Below are 18,064 nucleotides of genomic sequence, written 5' to 3' on the forward strand. Positions count from 1 at the left end.
ATTGTAAACAAAAAATAATTGTATAATATGTTGCTTCCTTTAAGAATGTACCCGATAAACAATATTTTGGCTTAACATAGGATCAATGGAAAAAACGTTTTGCCAATCAAAAGCAATCCTTTAAAAACAAAAAGTATTCAAAGGACACCATGTTGTGAAAATACATATGGGAATTAAAAGATCAAAATATTGATGATTTTATATTGAATTGGTCCATCCTTAAAACAGCACCTGCATAAAATTAATACTTCCGAAAAATGCCTACAAGAAAAATTTGAAATAATTACAAATGCGAAACATGAATGTTTATTAAACAAAAAATCGGAAATGATTTTTAAATGCAGGCATGAAAGTAAGTTTCTCCTAATAAACTATAAAACTAAGTAAGCTCAAAAAATAATTATATTAAATCCCCCTTCTAAAATCCTCCCCCCTTCAACTTCGATCCCCACCATGTCCCTGATATTACAGCACTCAAAATGTTTCTCCACGCAGCAACCTTGTTCATGTTTTAAAGGTAAAGAGTTAAGAGAGGGTTGTAACCACAATAAAGTATCTTCCTCAACTGTAGAGGCCTTCTTGGCCTTGGGGAGGTAAATAACATGAAAATAAAAAAAAATAAAAAGCAAAAGTAAACAATTCTGAAAAATTCTTTTTTATAATAGTGCAAACATATTCCACAAATGTGTGAAAATTTATAGAAGTTAAGACATTTATGACTTCCTGTAATTTAATTTTTGGTATAAATTGAAGTTTTATTCAATTTTATTTATTTCTGATAAGTCTTTATTGATGAAACACAGTGTAAAATAAAAAAGGTTTGATTAGTGATTTTCTACTAATTTATTATTGATCTGTTCTTTAAAAAACATTGAGCACTTTATTTTGTAGAACACATTTAAAATTATTAGTGTATATATATATATATATATATTTTTTTTTTTTTTTTTTTTTTTTTTTTTCTGGTTTATAGTTATACCAGAAGATTATAAGTTGTAGGTGATTTTTATTACATTTAAGTTTTTGTAACAAAATTTTTCAAAATTTTTTTAATATTATATTAATTATTGTTTTGGTCATTTAATAAATATATGTTTAAAAATACTTGTTTAAAAATACTTTTGAGATTGGACAAACAATCCATATTTTGCCATATGGAATAAGATTCATAAAAATAAAATATCAACATTAGATGGCATTATAACAAAAAAGAAAAAGCTGTATTCTGTGAACAAGTATACAAAAATGTATGCACTCGTGGTTAGAGGGCTTGCTTCAAAAGCAAGAGATCCCAGGTTCAAAGTGAGCTCTGAGCATATTTCGCATCGTTGGTAAGGAAGGAGGTGTGAACTTCCTATTAAAATGCTCTTTTGGGATGCTCTGTGACAAGACCTTCAGGTTTTCGTGGGGCATCTTCAATCGGTTGAAGTGCGGAGAAAAAATCCAGACAAATAAAGTTTTTGGAGCATGCAGGGACAGATAGAGTAAAAGTATGAGACTTTGCTAAATGACAAGTCAAGCAAGAATAAGTTTTGGTGGGTAATAAGTGAGAGAGTAGCCATTCATCAATATAAGGATATCGACAGTGTTATATGTTTTTTGTTGGAGTTAAAGTTCACAAGCCACTGCAAGACTTAATCTGTCACAGAAGACAGGTCAGATTCAGCTGCCTGTTCTAAGCAATCAAAAAGAGAAGACTTTTTGTCAAGACAGGAGTATAAAGTTTAGTCATCAGCAAACAGAGCCACTTTAGATGTAAGGTTGTCAGGAAGATCATTGATGTAGATTAAAAAAAAACAGAACCAAGGATAGAACCTTGAGTCTTTTCATCTTGATTTCCAGAAGTTACTGGAAATGAAGAGGAGTGTTGGCCTTCGAGGATAACTTTGATAAAGCACTTAGAAAGAAAAAGATTTGATTATTTCAAAAACTTTCCCAGATACACCATATGAAGCAAGTCTATAAAGAAGACCAGAATGCCAAACTTTATCAAAAGCTTATATGTATATAAAGTTTATATGATAATTCAAGACCAATAGCCCATGCCTCGCCACCTCCATCTAATGCATGATAAAATCTCTCAGTTGCAGAAGTTAGCAAATTAGCTGTAGATCGAGAAGATTGAACCCATATTGATTGTCTGACAATAAGTTATTTGACTCAAGACGCATCGACCTTGCTAATAACATGTAGAAGACTGATCAGATAAAAGTTGGAGGGGTCAGAATGTTCGCTAGAGTTTTTGAAAATTGAAACCACAGATGCTTATTTCCAGCATGCAGGAAAAAAAGATTCAGTCAAACACTTATTAAATAGTTTAGAGAGAATTGAAGAGAGTTCTAAAGATCACTATTTTGAAAGACTATGATATGAATGCTGACTGGACAAGAGAATCTCACAAGCCATAGAAAAAATTTAATTGAGATATGACTTTAATAACAGAAGCTGGAGTGATTTGAATGTCTAACAATCGGTTAACTAGGTTAACTGGAATGGAAGGCCATAAAATTTAGGAGTTGAATTAGAAGAAAAGTTATTTGCAAATAGTTTAGTTTTACCCTTGAGAGAGGTAATAAGATCAGTCTCATGAATGAGAGATTAAATGTTATATGTTAATAAAGAAGCGTTTGTTCAAAAAATGTCACTCCAATAACTAGTTTTCAACTATGAGTGACACATAACCTAATTTGGTAAAATTATAAAAAATTTGTAATTTTTCAATTTTTGGTTGAATAAATGGATAAAAAAAATAAGAGAGTCGTTCTTTTAAAAAGATGAAAAAAAGGGATGAAAAATGATTTTAATTAGATGTAGAAAAAATGATTTTAATTAGATGTAGCAGCTGCACAAAAAGGTGAAAACCATGGAGTAAAATGAGGCTTAACTTGGAACCAATGAGAAGGAATAAAAGCTTCCATTCCTGCCTGGACCCAGAAGTCTGCGTAGGAGGCGCATTTATTAGCGTAGAGAAAAAAGATATCAGCCCAAGGACCGCATTAAGAAAATCACAAAAAAAATCCCTGTCAGTTTTAGGTTAGTAGTAAGTAGTGCAATGATAGGGCAAGTCCGAAGAAGGACTATGAGATGAAAGCTTTATAGAGATCATGGTCGAAACCACCTAAAGGAGAAAAAGAAAAAACTGAACACAAGCTAGAATTATAGACAAGATAAAAATCCAGGAGTGGAGATAAATGATTAGGGTTGTCTGGAACAAAAGTTAACTATCTGAGTAAAAGATTGAGAAATGCAGAAACTGTGGGCATTAGTGCCAGCGGGGTTTGTAGTGTTAGAGCCAAGCCATTCAGTGTGATGAGCAATAAAGTCACCAATAACAACAATATTGGCAGAAGGGTAAAGAGAAAGAGCATGGTCAATTTGATTAGAAACTACATCTAAAAGATTGCAGTCTTAGAAAGAAGGAGAACAATAAAAAAAAAAGAGAGAAAGGTGAAGAGAAAAAAAAAAAGTGAAGAGGTGGTAAGCTGAAGCACATAAAAAAATGGTTAAAGTATTCAAACCTGATTTCACAAAAAAAAGGTAAATTGATGCGTATGTATACCCCCAAGCCAAGCATGTGACTATTAGAATCTTTGCGAATCAAAGTATAGTACTTATCAACACTGAGATCTGAAGAAGGAATTGGGGAATTTAAATTAATCTCATTAAGAGCAAGCAAGTCTAGTGAATTTTGCAAGAGCTGAGATTCAACTGATGGAAGGTTGCTTTGCAGACCACAAATATTTGTAAAAAATATATTAAAACAGTTAGGTGGTGGGGATAGTTTTTATGTTTAAAATTTACGGTTACTTTTGGCATGATTTAAGTTTAAAGAAAAGTTGACTCATTCATAGATAGAGCATGGCATCCTGGATCCAGGCACAAGCAAAAAACTATGAGTAGAGTCAAGAAGATTCAGCATTACCTGCAAACTTGAATAGATTACTGAAACACCATCAACTTATCTAACACCAACAACACTTAATAAAAAAAGTAGTTATAAAAGATAAACATAAGAAGCAGATATATGGGAGGCCAATTGAACTGCTACTAGTAATACCACTGCTAGTAGCAGTGACAACAATGACAACATTCTGTAGTCTTCTCTTTCACAATCTTCTCCTCTATGCCAATTAACAACATCTGATCAGCAACCTTACCCACAATAACTTAAATAGATTACTGATACACCAACAACTTATCTAACACCAACTACACCTAATAAAAAAAGTAGTTATAAAAGATAAACACAGGAAGCAGGACTTCTTTACCCAAACTATTAAAATTGTATACTGGGTGTTCATCCAAAAAAGTTTTTTTTATATTGTTAGTCGTGTTAAAGCCAAATATGAATAAATTTCTTATTTTAAGGATCATAAACAATGATTTCAATCAAAACAATATCAATTTAGTCCTGCTAGTAATCCTTTAAATAGAAGAAAACCTGCTTCAGCTTGACATATTCTTGCTGATAATGAAATTTTACTTACTTTAATGCATGACTTAATTTTTTAATGGTGACTTAAGTTACCATTAAAAAAATTTAGATCTGCCGCGTTTGTTGATCATTCAGAACGTTTGTCTCTAAAGCTGGATCTTAATCACTGATGAGGATAAACTAGGTATTGGTGGATCTTCATCTATATCACTGATGATTGCAATGTAGCAAGAAGATTTACATATAAATAATGAGCATATGCCATATGGTGCATACATCACATGTTGTATGCTTTTGTGCGTAATACTTTTGTAAAAAGTCATTCATTATTGAAAGACTTTGATGTGTCAAAAACAGTGAGCTTTGCTTTATTACATCTATTAAAAACATAATAAATTATATATATATATAGTTAGAAAATCAGCAGTAGAACCAGAGGCTCCAAATCCATATTGATTTCCAGAAACTAAGCTCTAATATTTAAGATGAGAAAATTGTCAAATAAAAACTTAAAAACCATACTAATATTAGAAAGAAAACTGATTGAGAAATAAGATTAATTAAGAATGATAAGAACTGATTAAGAAATGAGAAAAATAGTTTAAAAGGTTGAAGAATAAAGTAAGAATGATAAGAATTGATTGAGAAATGAGAAAAATAGTTTAAAAGGTTAGAACAATTTCATCACAGTCATACACTTTGTATGACTGTGATGAAAAAGTTATCTGGACCACAAGATGTAGAAAATTTTTTGAGCATAAACTTTAGCAATGGAAGTCAAAATGAAATATATATATTACACATACTTAGTGAGCGTTTATATTAAATGAAAAATAATTAAAACTAACAATATAAATGTCTAATTCAAATAGTAAATTCAGGGGCACCCATGGCACCAGTTTTTAGCTAACATTTACATAAATTTTATCTAATTTAAGATCAGTAATTAAAAACTGTTTAAAAAATAATTTATCTAGTACTATGAATAATTATATTCACTTGTTATCATAAAAATATTTAATTTATTGCATATTTGAAATTAAATATATAATTATTTACTATGTGAAGTGAAACTTTTGGTGTTTTTTTTATCATGTCTAAATAGATATTAAAATGTTTCAATGGATCATGATGTCTAAACTAATTTATTAATTACTTAAAGTACATGAAAATAATTTGTTTTTATTATTATAATAAACTGCTAGGGAGTAATAAATTAAAGCATTACAGAATTAAGGAAAATAACAAAGTAAGCTAAACTTTAGACCACATAATTTATTTGAATGCTGGAATTTAACTTACATGTACCTATAATAATGAGCGAAGAATTAGGATTGTGCATAATTTGCAGATGGTTCAAATGTTTATGTAAACTTGGCTCATTTTGACAAATTGTTAAATTAGGAGTTTAATTGGAAAGTTTATCTACAGTAAATAAGATTGGACCTGAAGAGTTGATAAAGTAAAATCATCCTTTCATAAGCCTCATTTAGACTTATGAAAAGATGAAAAAGGACTCTGGATTTGAAAGTCACATAAAGATTACTTCTTTCTAGTTTTGGTATCCAGGAGCTTAAAAAATATAAAAAAATCTATGGACTACTAATGGGGAAAAAATCAAGACTTACAGATCAGAAGAACAATCAATTTTTGAACCCGGAGTCTTTAGGTATAATGGCACCAAGGACTCTGGGACTCCAGGACTCCGGGCCTAAAAACAATAAGTTCTAAGTCATTAAATACATAATTTTTTTTTCTTATAGCAGATCATTAATCAACCAACTTGTTTAGAGCTTCTGGACACCAGAGACCATACAAAAACAAAGTTATAAAGCCAGAGTCCTTTCGCGACTCCTCATCCCTGCAAAATAGTAATCAAAAAAAGCAAGATACATAGTTTTAAAAGAAAAGTTAATGTGTACAAAGACCAAATGCTCAGTCATTTTTTTAATGATTTTTTTTAGTTTTTTCTAAACAGTTTAGCATTGGTTTAATATACTATAAACAAACAAAGAAGTTAGTGTTCATACGGATGTGATGTGACTCTTAAAGAAACAAAAGCAATGATCATAATCATAGATATGAATCAGAGAGTGCATTAGCAGAAGTTAAGCTAGCTTGGGTATATAGAGTGTAAAAATGAAGATGATATGGTGTCAGCTTGGAGAAAGCAAGAAGATGATAATAATGATGATGATGATGATTGATGATGATGATGATGATGATGATGATGATGATGATGATGATGATGATGATGATGATGATGATGATGATGATGATGATGATGATGATGATGATGATGATGATGATGATGATGATGATGATGATGATGATGATGATGATGATATTAATGATGATGATATAACTTTGGTAATAAATTTTGGTATTAACTTTTAATTACATGTAGATGTTGCTAAAATATGGTCCTAACAGATATACTAACTATTAAAAACCAATCATTAACTAATAAAATATTTAAAAAACCATTCATAAACCAAAAAAATATTTTAAAAAAGATAAATTAAATATACCTGGTAAAACACATTTTCCACAAGCATTTATTTCTTTATCGAAAGTTACATGATTGTACTTTTTGTTTATTTCGTCATTTAATCCAATGGCTTCAATTTTTCCAGAATTATCAACAACTATAGAATAACCTTGATTATCAGACGAATCACATACCTTCACTTTCTTGGCATCTTCTCCATATAAAACCTTTTCTTTTTGTTCGCATACAGTGACAACTTGTTTAGCATTTTTTATCAAAAGCATTTTGTAGAACTTTTTCACGTGTGAATTGTTTACAATAGCACAAGCGTTTTTAAATTTTGCAAAATAACCGTGAACGACTTGAAAGAGGTCGTGCAGCTGAAAAAATCAAATAAAAAAAATAATGTTGAAATAGGATAGCGCTATCCAATTTCAACATCATTTTATTTTATTAGATTTTATCTATAGCGTAAACGGCAAATTTTTAAATTTTGCAAAATAACCGTGAACGACTTGAAAGAGGTCGTGCAGTTGAAAAAATCAAATAAAAAAAATAATGTTGAAATAGGATAGCGCTATCCAATTTCAACATCATTTTATTTTATTAGATTTTTTCTATAGCGTAAACGGCAAATTTTTTAAGCCAGTTCTGCTCTCTCAAAATGGCGGCGGAACTATTTCACAATAATATGAAAATTAAAAACTTCAAGATTTATACCATAAATCTAATTTTTTTTTTTTTTTTTTTCTCTTAGAGTTTGAAGTTACTGGAAGAGAAAAGATGAAGCTTAAAGAGCAAGATAACGATTGACGGACGACTTAAAAGATTGCAAATTATTTGAATCAGGAAACCAGGATGAAGGAAGCGAATTCCAAAGAATTGATGTTCGAGGAAAAAAACTAGACGAATAAGCGTTTTTAGAGCACTTAGGAACAGTCACAGAAATAGGATGACACTTAATTAAATGACGAGTAACACAAGAATGAATTTTAGTAGATGGCACGAGAGACACTAGCTCTTTAAAGCAGTGCCCATTATTGTTTATGTAGAAAAGAGAAAGTGAAGCAACATTACGACGATGTGACAATGGTTGGCAGTTGGTTGCAAGAGCAGGTCTAACTATGTTTACAATGAGTTTTTGCACCTTTTCTAAAAGAGAAAGGACATCATTAGAAGATCCTCCCTCCCTCCCCACCCAGATATGGCAACAGTATTCCATACAAGGACGGATTTGAGATTTATAGAGATAAAGAATAGAATCCGGAGTAAGAAAGTATCTAGCACGATAAAGAGATGCAACCTTAGCTGGTGCTAGTTTACAATGGATTTGATATACAGTTTTCAAGATCGGAAGTTAGATTTAATCCTAGAAGATAAAAGGCAGATGACTCATCGAGTACATTACCGTTCATAAATATAGGAAGATCTAAATTATTGCAATAACAATTGGCTGAAAAAAATTGAGTTTTATCTGAATTAAAGTTAACCAGCCACTGTGAGCCCCATGTTGTAGCAAAAGTGAGATCCTATTCGAGCTCAAATTTTTCTTTAAAAGACAATGAATTATCTATTTTACTTTTATATTTTTTTTTAATAAATAGTTTGTTAACTATGGATATTTAAGTATTACGGTTTTTGTAAATACGTGAGAATGGGCCTCGGTTATAAGGCTAAATAAGTGTTCTTCTTGCCCCGCCAATATTTATTTTTATTTATATGCTTCGAAACTGTATATATTATTAAACGGCAAAAAAAAATTAAAAAAATGCTACCTATAGTATCACTTATCGCAACTTTTATAGAGAACGAAAAGCACATACATCGACTTACAAATAGCCTGACTTGCAACGGAGTGCTGCTACATCGACTGAGGGTTTACTTTAGGTCAGCATCAAGTTCAAGCTTAGGGTAAGGGTTACGGCAAGGTTTAAATATGGTTACGTTACCGTAATTAATCGTTTTTGTAAATAGATGAAAGCAAAAATGAAATATAATATACAAAAATTGAATAAAAATAACAAAAATAAATATAAAAATCATATTTTTATAATAAAAAAATAAATTTAAATATGTATAAATAAAAACAAAAATGCGATAAAAATTAAAAAGTAGTTATACCTATAAAAAAGTAGTATAGAAAAAAGGATAAAAAAACAACAAAACGGGAACAAAAAAAATATATCCCCGTAAGCGCTGCCTAGGAGTGCATATATATGTGTGTGTGCGTGTGTGTGTGTGTGTGTGTGTGTGTGTGTGTGTGTGTGTGTGTGTGTGTGTGTGTGTGTGTGTGTGTGTGTGTGTGTGTGTGTGTGTGTGTGTGTGTGTGTGTGATTAACCATACTAATAATGATAATAATACAATAAAATAATAATAATAATAAAAGCAATAAAGGTATTAATAAGAAGAAAAGTGCACAACACTGCAAAAATATGATTGAGTATAGAAAAAAGTAAGTGATAAAATTTAAAGATAAAAGGTTATAAAACTTATCAGAATTTAAATTTGGAAACAAAAAAAGTACTTATTTAACAAGTATAGCAAGTTATTATAATATATATATATATATATATATATATATATATATATATATATATATATATATATATATATATATATATATATATATATATTTATTTATTTTTAATACACCCGCCTAATACTAATTGCCGATCTTTATATTTTTGTTATATTTTGTTAGAAAATACAATTAGGAACAAGTTTACAGTTAAAACTATGCCTTACAAAGGTTGCAAAAATCGTTTTATAAAAATTGCTAATGTAAACTATACTTTGTGAGATATGAGAAGGGTTTTTTAATTTTAGTTTGTAAGCATGGGTTATAACTTAATTGAAGATGTTCTAAAATAATTAAACAATGACAATCTTGTCAATTTAAATATGTTTTATGAAACTTTATTGAATACATTTATTAATAACAATAGCAAAAAAGTTACTAATGAAGATCTTATAAGAGGTTTTGTTGATGGGACAATTATTGGGCGCTAATACACTTTCGCACCACCTTCAAATTTACAGATTTTAATTGCAGATTCTGAAAGATCGTCGTTGTAAACGAAAAAAAAATGGTATTCAATAGCAAATTTTATCAAAGTAAAGGACTCTAACTCAATCTCAAAGTTTTGAAAAAATACACACAAAGAATGCTAATACTCGCCATCTTTTTTCGCAAGATAAAATATTCACTGTCCAAAAACTTCGTTTTTAAAATTTTAATAGCCTTTAAACTCTACTTTGCAAAAAGGCTGGTTTCTATCAGCTTAAATGTTTTTAATTTTTGTAATAAAATGCAATTTAAAAGTAAGAAATATAATTAAAATGTATGTAGTTTAGCATTTTCCTAAATTAAAGTTAACGTTAATCTTATAACTTTTTTTATATTACAATGGCAAATCCTACACAAGCTAAGTTCGATAATATTTCTTTAGTAAATATTGGAGTCACTCTTCTTTGTTCGAATTCAAACGAACAAAGAAGAGTGCGTTAGATGGGTACCTATTATTAGCCACAATCGGCATTTTCCATCGGTACATCACTAGTTAGAACTAAGCATGTATCTTTATTAATGAATTTTAAATTTGATTTTGAAATGGTTTTATATTATAGATCAGAAAAGAAAACTTGGGTTTTATTGTAAATTAATTATTGGAATTTGATTTTAAAGAAGTCGTAAAGATTTTTATTTATTTAATAATATAAAAAAATCTAACTTTAAATTTGGGAGTAATGGCATATGACGCCAACAATGGCATACAGGAAATTTGGTTATCACCATTGCAATGACAAACAAACTGAGATTGGTTACATTGCACTTTAAAACCTCTATTTGTATTATACTTCAATTTAAGTTTTTATTTCTTGCAGGTATTTATTAATTGCTTAAAAGAGTTTTTAACTCTTTTGAGCAATAGATAAATACCTAGAAATGGTGAATTAATGCTGCTTCATTTAAGAGCAGTTCGTACTGGAATTTGGGATCTGCATCTAACTACAGTTACCTCTATGTTGGGATGGTTTTTTGTTACAGATCGTATCAACTACAGCAGGTATACATCTTGCTATTGGTTAGAAATGAGTGTACTTAATCAAACTAATAAAGGTATTACCTACTTTTTCTTTTGTGTTGAAGTGTTAAGATTAAGTGTTAAGATTAAGTGTTAAGATTAAGTGTTAAGATTAAGTGTTAAGATTAAGTGTTAAGATTAAGTGTTAAGATTAAGTGTTAAGATTAAGTGTTAAGATTAAGTGTTAAGATTAAGTGTTAAGATTAAGTGTTAAGATTAAGTGTTAAGATTAAGTGTTAAGATTAAGTGTTAAGATTAAGTGTTAAGATTAAGTGTTAAGATGTAAAACAATTTGTTTTACAACAATATGTAGTTTACTAACAAGATATTTGTTTTTTGTGTTTTTAAAAACATTACAGAATTATTTTATGTTTGATTTTATGATAATCAACCTAGAATAATTTCCCTTTTTATGTTTGACAGATATTTGTCGGTTAAAAGCCAGGCATCATATGACTTTGCAGATAATGCACGTGACCAAACTATAAAACAAACTTTTAACAGAAGTAGTAAAGTTATAGGTGGTATTGTAGGTATGACACATAAGTCAGGAGCTGTTAAAAGAAGGGTGTTATCCAAAGTGGAGAGGGCTTTGTTAACTGAAGCAGCTGAGGAGTTTGCAGGAGGATTTGCAAAAGGAGTATCTTCAATAACACGGTAAACATATTTGTTGTAACAATCCTCTTTTTATTATTTTTTTTATTTTTTTTGTAATTCACCTCCCCAAGGCCGAGAAGGCCACTACAGATGAGGAGGCTACTTGTGGTTATAACCCTCTCTCGACTCTATAATTCCGAAACACGGACGAGGCCGCTGCGCGGAGAAACAAGTTGAGAAACAAGTTATTTATGAAAATACATATTTGGTTGAATGGATATAATTTTACATTCTAAAACTATAATCTAGTTTTTAAATAGGTTTTTTAATTATTTTAAAGAATGTTTCGAAAGCACATTTTTAAACATGATATTTAGTTGCAGAAAAGACTCGGATGATTCAAGAATTAAAAAAGTTGAAGAGAATGTTACATCAGTTCTGGAGACTATTAATACAATGGTAAACCCTTTTGAAGATGACTGAAAGGAACTTCTACAGTAAGCAAATGGGAAAGTTGCCACAGAAAGTACTTCAATAGATATGCTTAGTCTTTGGAAAATAGGAAAACAAAAAGCTGAGAGTTTTATTAACAAAAATATTCGTTGCAAAGAGCCAGACATATTTTCTCATATTAAAAAAACAATGTTACATACATTTTCCAACATGCACAATAAAGTGCATACTAAAAATAAAAATGGGGAAATGGTGGAAATAAAGAACACCACAAATTTGTTTGCTAAGTTAATCTTGATGGCAAAATGCGGAGATATTGATATCAAGGAAGTTTTAAAGTCTCCTCTATGACCTTATCCTTCACCTTTTGCCACCGTTGATGGAACTTTAGTAAAAACAACAAAATGTAAATTGTTAAAATTTCTTGAAGAGCCTGTTAAATATTTACTGGTGTTGCCAATTGTTGAAAGTGGAGCTTTACTTGTGAATGCGATGGCACTTTTACAAACACTGCAAGTTAGAGTCAAAACGTTTGGTGAGTTAGCTGAATATATATTTTAAAAAATCATTAATCTGTCCAGCTGTTATGGGTGTCAGCGTGTTGACTTTGTTTCAGATAGGGATTTTAATCATAGTATTAAAAGTTTAGAGCGAGTAAAAAAAGAATTACTCATAGAACTTTGATTATTTGTATATTAAATAAACTACAGCCTATACCTCGTCAATGAAAGAAGTTCAATTCAAATGGCAAAAATAAAGAAGAGTCAATAAATTTTTTGTTTACTCATTGGAGTTCATTGAGTACATTTTATTTCTCAAATAAGAGTGTTTATTTAACCAATGAAGACAAATGTTATCAATATATGTTATCAGCAAATAACGTGAAAGTATCTGAAATAATCTCTCTCTTAAAAGTGACCTTTTTTTTTTAAAGTAAAGTTAATAAATTCTAAAATTTATTTCAAATATAATTGAACACAAAACAAAAATAAAAAAGAAACAAACAATTGAGGTTGCACTATTTTTGGTGATTCTAGTTGGTTTATTTATGGTTGGAATAAATCCATTTTGAAATACTAAATTAAGAAAATTTCTGACGTTTTTATTTGAGTCATATTCTAATACATTTAAATTCAAATCGCCCACAATGTAAACGCAATTAAGACAAATATCTTTATTTGTAATTAAACTTTTTATGTGTTTATCAAATATTTTCATAAAACCTCAAGGTATAAAACATGCCAATTACGTTTTTGGCAGTGTTACTAAATATTTCAATTGTAAATGACTCACAAACATTACTTGCTGTACAGTTATCACTTCGCGGTTTATAAATTAATAAGTTGTAGATAAAGATGCATACTACTCCACCTGTTTTTTCAGAGTTTCTAAGTTGATGAACTACTTTATAATTTTTTAACTGAAAATTTAAATTGTTTTCAATTTCAATATTGTTACACCATGTTTCTGTGAGGCAAATAACTTTAAACTCCGTTTTTGTGCTGAGTAAAAAAAGTTTAGATTTCTCAAAATTTTTTTGAATGCTTCTAATATTTAAATGTAGGACTGAGAATGCATCTATATCTATTTCAGGATTTGAAGTATTTAAGTTAATAATGAACTTATGTTTTTGATTTCATCGCTACTATTATAAAAATTAATATCTGGATCTGAATGACTCTTTAGAAGTATATTTTTGTTTACTTGAAAAGATTTAAATTGTGAATTTTGATAAAAATATATAGTTTTATCCATTATAAATAAAAAAGTATAAAAACCAAAAAACATAATAAATTGAAATGATTAAATTTTAGCGTTCTGATTTTTTCGAAATTCTTTTACTATTAGTTTGTCATAAAAAACAATCGAGTACATACCGTTGTTCCTGTTGACTTTCATTTCTTCAAGTAATTTTTTCCGTATCACCATTGTATCGAAGGAATAATCCTCGTTTATGTAAATATTCGTTCCTTTGAGTTTGTGGGCATTTTTCAATATTTGAATCTTATCTTTATAATTTAATAACTTCATTACAATAGTTCTCGGATTTTTTGAACTTATCTTTCTTTTTCTGTGTGCCCCGTTCAATAGTAACTCCTTTTATGTTTAAATTGTTTTCAAATACTTTAATGACTTTTAATTCGGTTTCCTTCCAGCTTTCCGATTCGTTATTAATGTAAGTTATAAATGTAATAACTAATGTAAGAAAAGTAGAAGATCGTTGGGGTAGACCTTTTATAAATGCTGTAGTTGGATTTCATTCTTTTACAGGTTATTTGGTTAACTTAATTTACCTACCTTTTATAACATGATTTCCCATTCTTTTTTTGTAAGTTTCACTTCCGTAATACAAACATTTAAAACACTGTAAAATTGTATAATGTGTTTTCTTTTTAGGATGTGATTCTACAAGTTCATTTAATGGTAAAGGAAAAGCTTCAGTACTTAAGGTCTTACAAAAAAAAAACTGAGTATGAAGGCGTGTTAGCAGAGCTCGGTGAAAATCACTTGCTAGCATTAGTATTGATTAGCATCTCAGTATGCATTAGTACAACACATACTGAGATGTAATTATCAAGCTTATATCTGTAAACATGCCACTATACCTCTATTGAATATGCCAAGTGTTTTGAAACATGGTTGGACGATGGATGGACGATGGATGGACGTATGGACGATTGATGGACGTATTGAAGATAAAATGGCTGTTAAATAAAATTGCTTCCGATAGCGTATTAAATTTTATTAATTGTAGATGCGCGACTGGTCGTAATACAAAACGATGCTCATGTCTGATATTGCAATAAATTAAATAACAATGAATAAAAGAAAAATATAAACTTTTTAGAGAATTATTGTTTAAAAATGGTTTAGTCCTATATATCATTGCTAAATTTTTTGATATTTTATTTTTAATACTTTTTTTATGTAAACTCCAACGTAAATGTTCATCAAAGATTACACCTAGAAAGTATACTGAGTTTTCTGTATTAATGATAGTGTTATTGTTTATTAAATTAGGCAATTTGATGGGAATATTTTTTGATTTATTCACTTTGTGGAACAAAATAAATTTGGTTTTATCCACAGAGAAAGTTTCTTATAAACTACTTATTAACTTTCGATGTTCGTTTGTCGTTTCAAATAGTGTATTAATATCTCTGTGGGAATAAAAAAGGTTGGAGTCATTTGCAAAAAGAACACAATTAAATAGGTTTTTTTGCTAAATTTAAATCATTAATGTACACTAGGAACAACAGTGGTCCTAAAATAGAGCCCTGGGGGCTCTATTTTAAATTTTTTTCTATCGGTCAAATAACTTTTGAACTAAAGTAAATTGTTATTTTTTGCTCCATTGTGTTCAAGTTTTTTTATTAATATTATTATGATTAACGGTATTGAAAGCTTTTGACAGATCAATCAAAACTCCTAAGGTAGAGTAGTTACTACTGCATTTGATTTTTGATTGACTAGTTTAACCACTGCATGTTCTGTTGATTTTTTTTTAATAAATTACATAGATTGATTATGTGATTAGGTCAAATTGAATTTATTTATAATAATTTTTTTAATAATTATTTTAAATACAACATGCCGTTTTCTGATAAGTGATTAAAAAGCCTATTGATCATTTTTCTCTGAAGTAATTTTGAAAAACAAGGTATAATATATATAGACCTATAATTAGAGATATTTGAGTCATTGGACTTGAATATCGGCGTGATTCGTGCAATTTTTTCAGCTTTTCAGGGACAATACCTGTTTTAAATGAAAAATTAAATATGTGAAATAACGAGGGTTCTATTATATTATATACTGATTTTACAACATTAACGTTAATTTTATCAAATTAAGCACTTTTGTTAGTTTTAAGGTAAAAAAAGGTGGTTTGTAATTTTAATTAGGTTTTACCATAACTTTATCGTTATTTTTTAAATAAGATTCAAATGGTGTGGAATTCATAGAAATTTTTAATGCTAAATTCGGACCAGCATTAGTAAAGAAGCTGTTTAGTTTTTCAGCTATATTGATTTTTCATAAATTGTGTTTTTATCAATTGTTATTTTTTTTGGTAGAATGTTTCTTGCATAATTATTTTTTCCAATTATTTCTTTAATTCACTCCATGTTTTTTTAGTGTTTCCGGTGGCTTTACTTAATAGTTTTGCATAATAAAGCTTTTTTGAGTTACTTTTGTTTTTTCAAATATATTTTTATAGTTTTTATATGTCATTTTGTTTTTATAAGTTTTTTTTTCAAGTACTTATCATTTAACTTTTGTTTTCTTTTTGAAGATTTTAGTAACCCGTTAGACATCCATGGAGTTTTGGTTTTTACAATAATTTTTTTTTTCAGGTAATGCTTTATCATATTGCTTGCAGAATTGATTAAAAATAGATCATATGCGTTGTTAACGTTATGTGACTGCAATACCAGATTCCAATCAACCTTGTCCTTTAAAGGATTTTGAAATTGTTTTACCAAGTTTTCATTGATCTGTTGCCTAAATATAATGGATTGAAAAGCAATGCTGTTAAATAATATATTGTTAGTAACTAGGGATGTTAGAAATGATCCGATAATTCAGTTTTGATTATGCCTGTGTAAAAAACGGTTATTAAGATGGTTATTAGTTATTATATTATCAAGAAGTGTAGAAGAGTTGTTAGCCACTCTCGTTGGCTTGTTTATTGTCAGAATTAAATTATTTTGAAGAAGAGTGTTTATAAAATTGTTAACATTATTAATGGAAGCATGGTTAGGTCAATGTTAAAATCCTTAACTAAGTTGGCATGACTTCGGGTTTTATTTATACTTGTTAAGAATGGTTTAAGGTAAGTTGATGATGGAGGTCTATATGTGGCATTTAAAATTCATTGAAAATATTTAATATATAATTTCATTGAAAATACTTACTCTTGAAGTTACCTACAATTCTCCTTGATATATTTTATGATATTGGAACATAAAGTTTATCATTTTAATTTCGAATTATTTTGAAAAAAATATATATATACGATATATATACATGGGCAATTCCACGCTCAAGTGATAAAAAATTTTTTATTTCGATAAAAATAAAAAATAAATTCAAACAAGAGCCAAGTTATCATTAGGTTGCCATATGTTTAAAATTTTTAAATTTTGAATAATAATGTTATTTGTGTTACTTTTTTGTTTTTAATTCCAAATTAGAGTCTTGCGTCATGCTTTCTATATAAATGGTAGTAAAACTACATTTTGATAAAAGCGTATAACTGTCCCCGTAAGTAACGATAACTAGTTTGATTTAAGATATATAAATAAATAGCTAAAACAATCTTTTGAATAATTTTATGCAAAAAAATAACTACTTAATTTAGTTTTAAGAAGCCAGTTTGTTTAGGTTAAATATTTGCCTTAAAATATTCAACATAAAACAACAGGTTTAATGCAATGTTTTTTTGCGTACCGTAAGTAACACAACATATAATCAACTATAATTCCTAAACTTATAATAATTGAACGAAATTTCAATATACAAGAAAACAAATAAATGATTTTGGGATGATTCATACATATATAAACATCCAATCTGTTAAAATAAAAAAAAATATATATAAAAAATGTGACATTACAAAAACCAAAATGTCCCGAAAGTAACGGTGGAATTGCCAATATATATATATATTGGCAATAAAATGAACATAATTCGATATATATCGAATTACGTTCATTTTATAACCAAAAACAGAAAATTTTGTCATTTTTATTTTTATTACTATATTATAACCATTTCTTTTTCTTTTTATTTCTTTTAAATTTTTCTATTTCTTTTTTTTTCTTAACATCTTAAAATTGTCTTTTTTTTTAATGCTGTTGCTTATATATTACGAATATTTATTTGCGTTACTATTGGGGCTTGGTGATAAGGCTAATTTATGCCTTCTTCTTGCTCCAGCCGATTGTACTTTTTATATTGTTGCACATTATAAATATTTTTCACGAAATAAACTAACTAAC

The 18,064-nt window shown here is 28.7% G+C and overlaps 1 protein-coding gene across 1 annotated transcript in view; it reads right to left on the minus strand.

The window, feature by feature from the left end:
• LOC100212924 (probable imidazolonepropionase) overlaps positions 1 to 18,064 on the minus strand; it is a 69,333-nt gene that overhangs the window by 32,815 nt on the left and 18,454 nt on the right. The window contains exon 2 of the mRNA XM_065800773.1: positions 6,967 to 7,306. Within this exon, the coding sequence (XP_065656845.1) occupies positions 6,967 to 7,210 (244 nt within the window). The 5' untranslated portion in view covers positions 7,211 to 7,306. The remainder of the gene's footprint in view (positions 1 to 6,966; positions 7,307 to 18,064) is intronic.

The sequence above is a fragment of the Hydra vulgaris genome, chromosome 07, assembly GCF_038396675.1.
Source record: "Hydra vulgaris chromosome 07, alternate assembly HydraT2T_AEP".
In the NCBI taxonomy this organism is placed as follows: Eukaryota; Metazoa; Cnidaria; class Hydrozoa; order Anthoathecata; family Hydridae; genus Hydra; species Hydra vulgaris.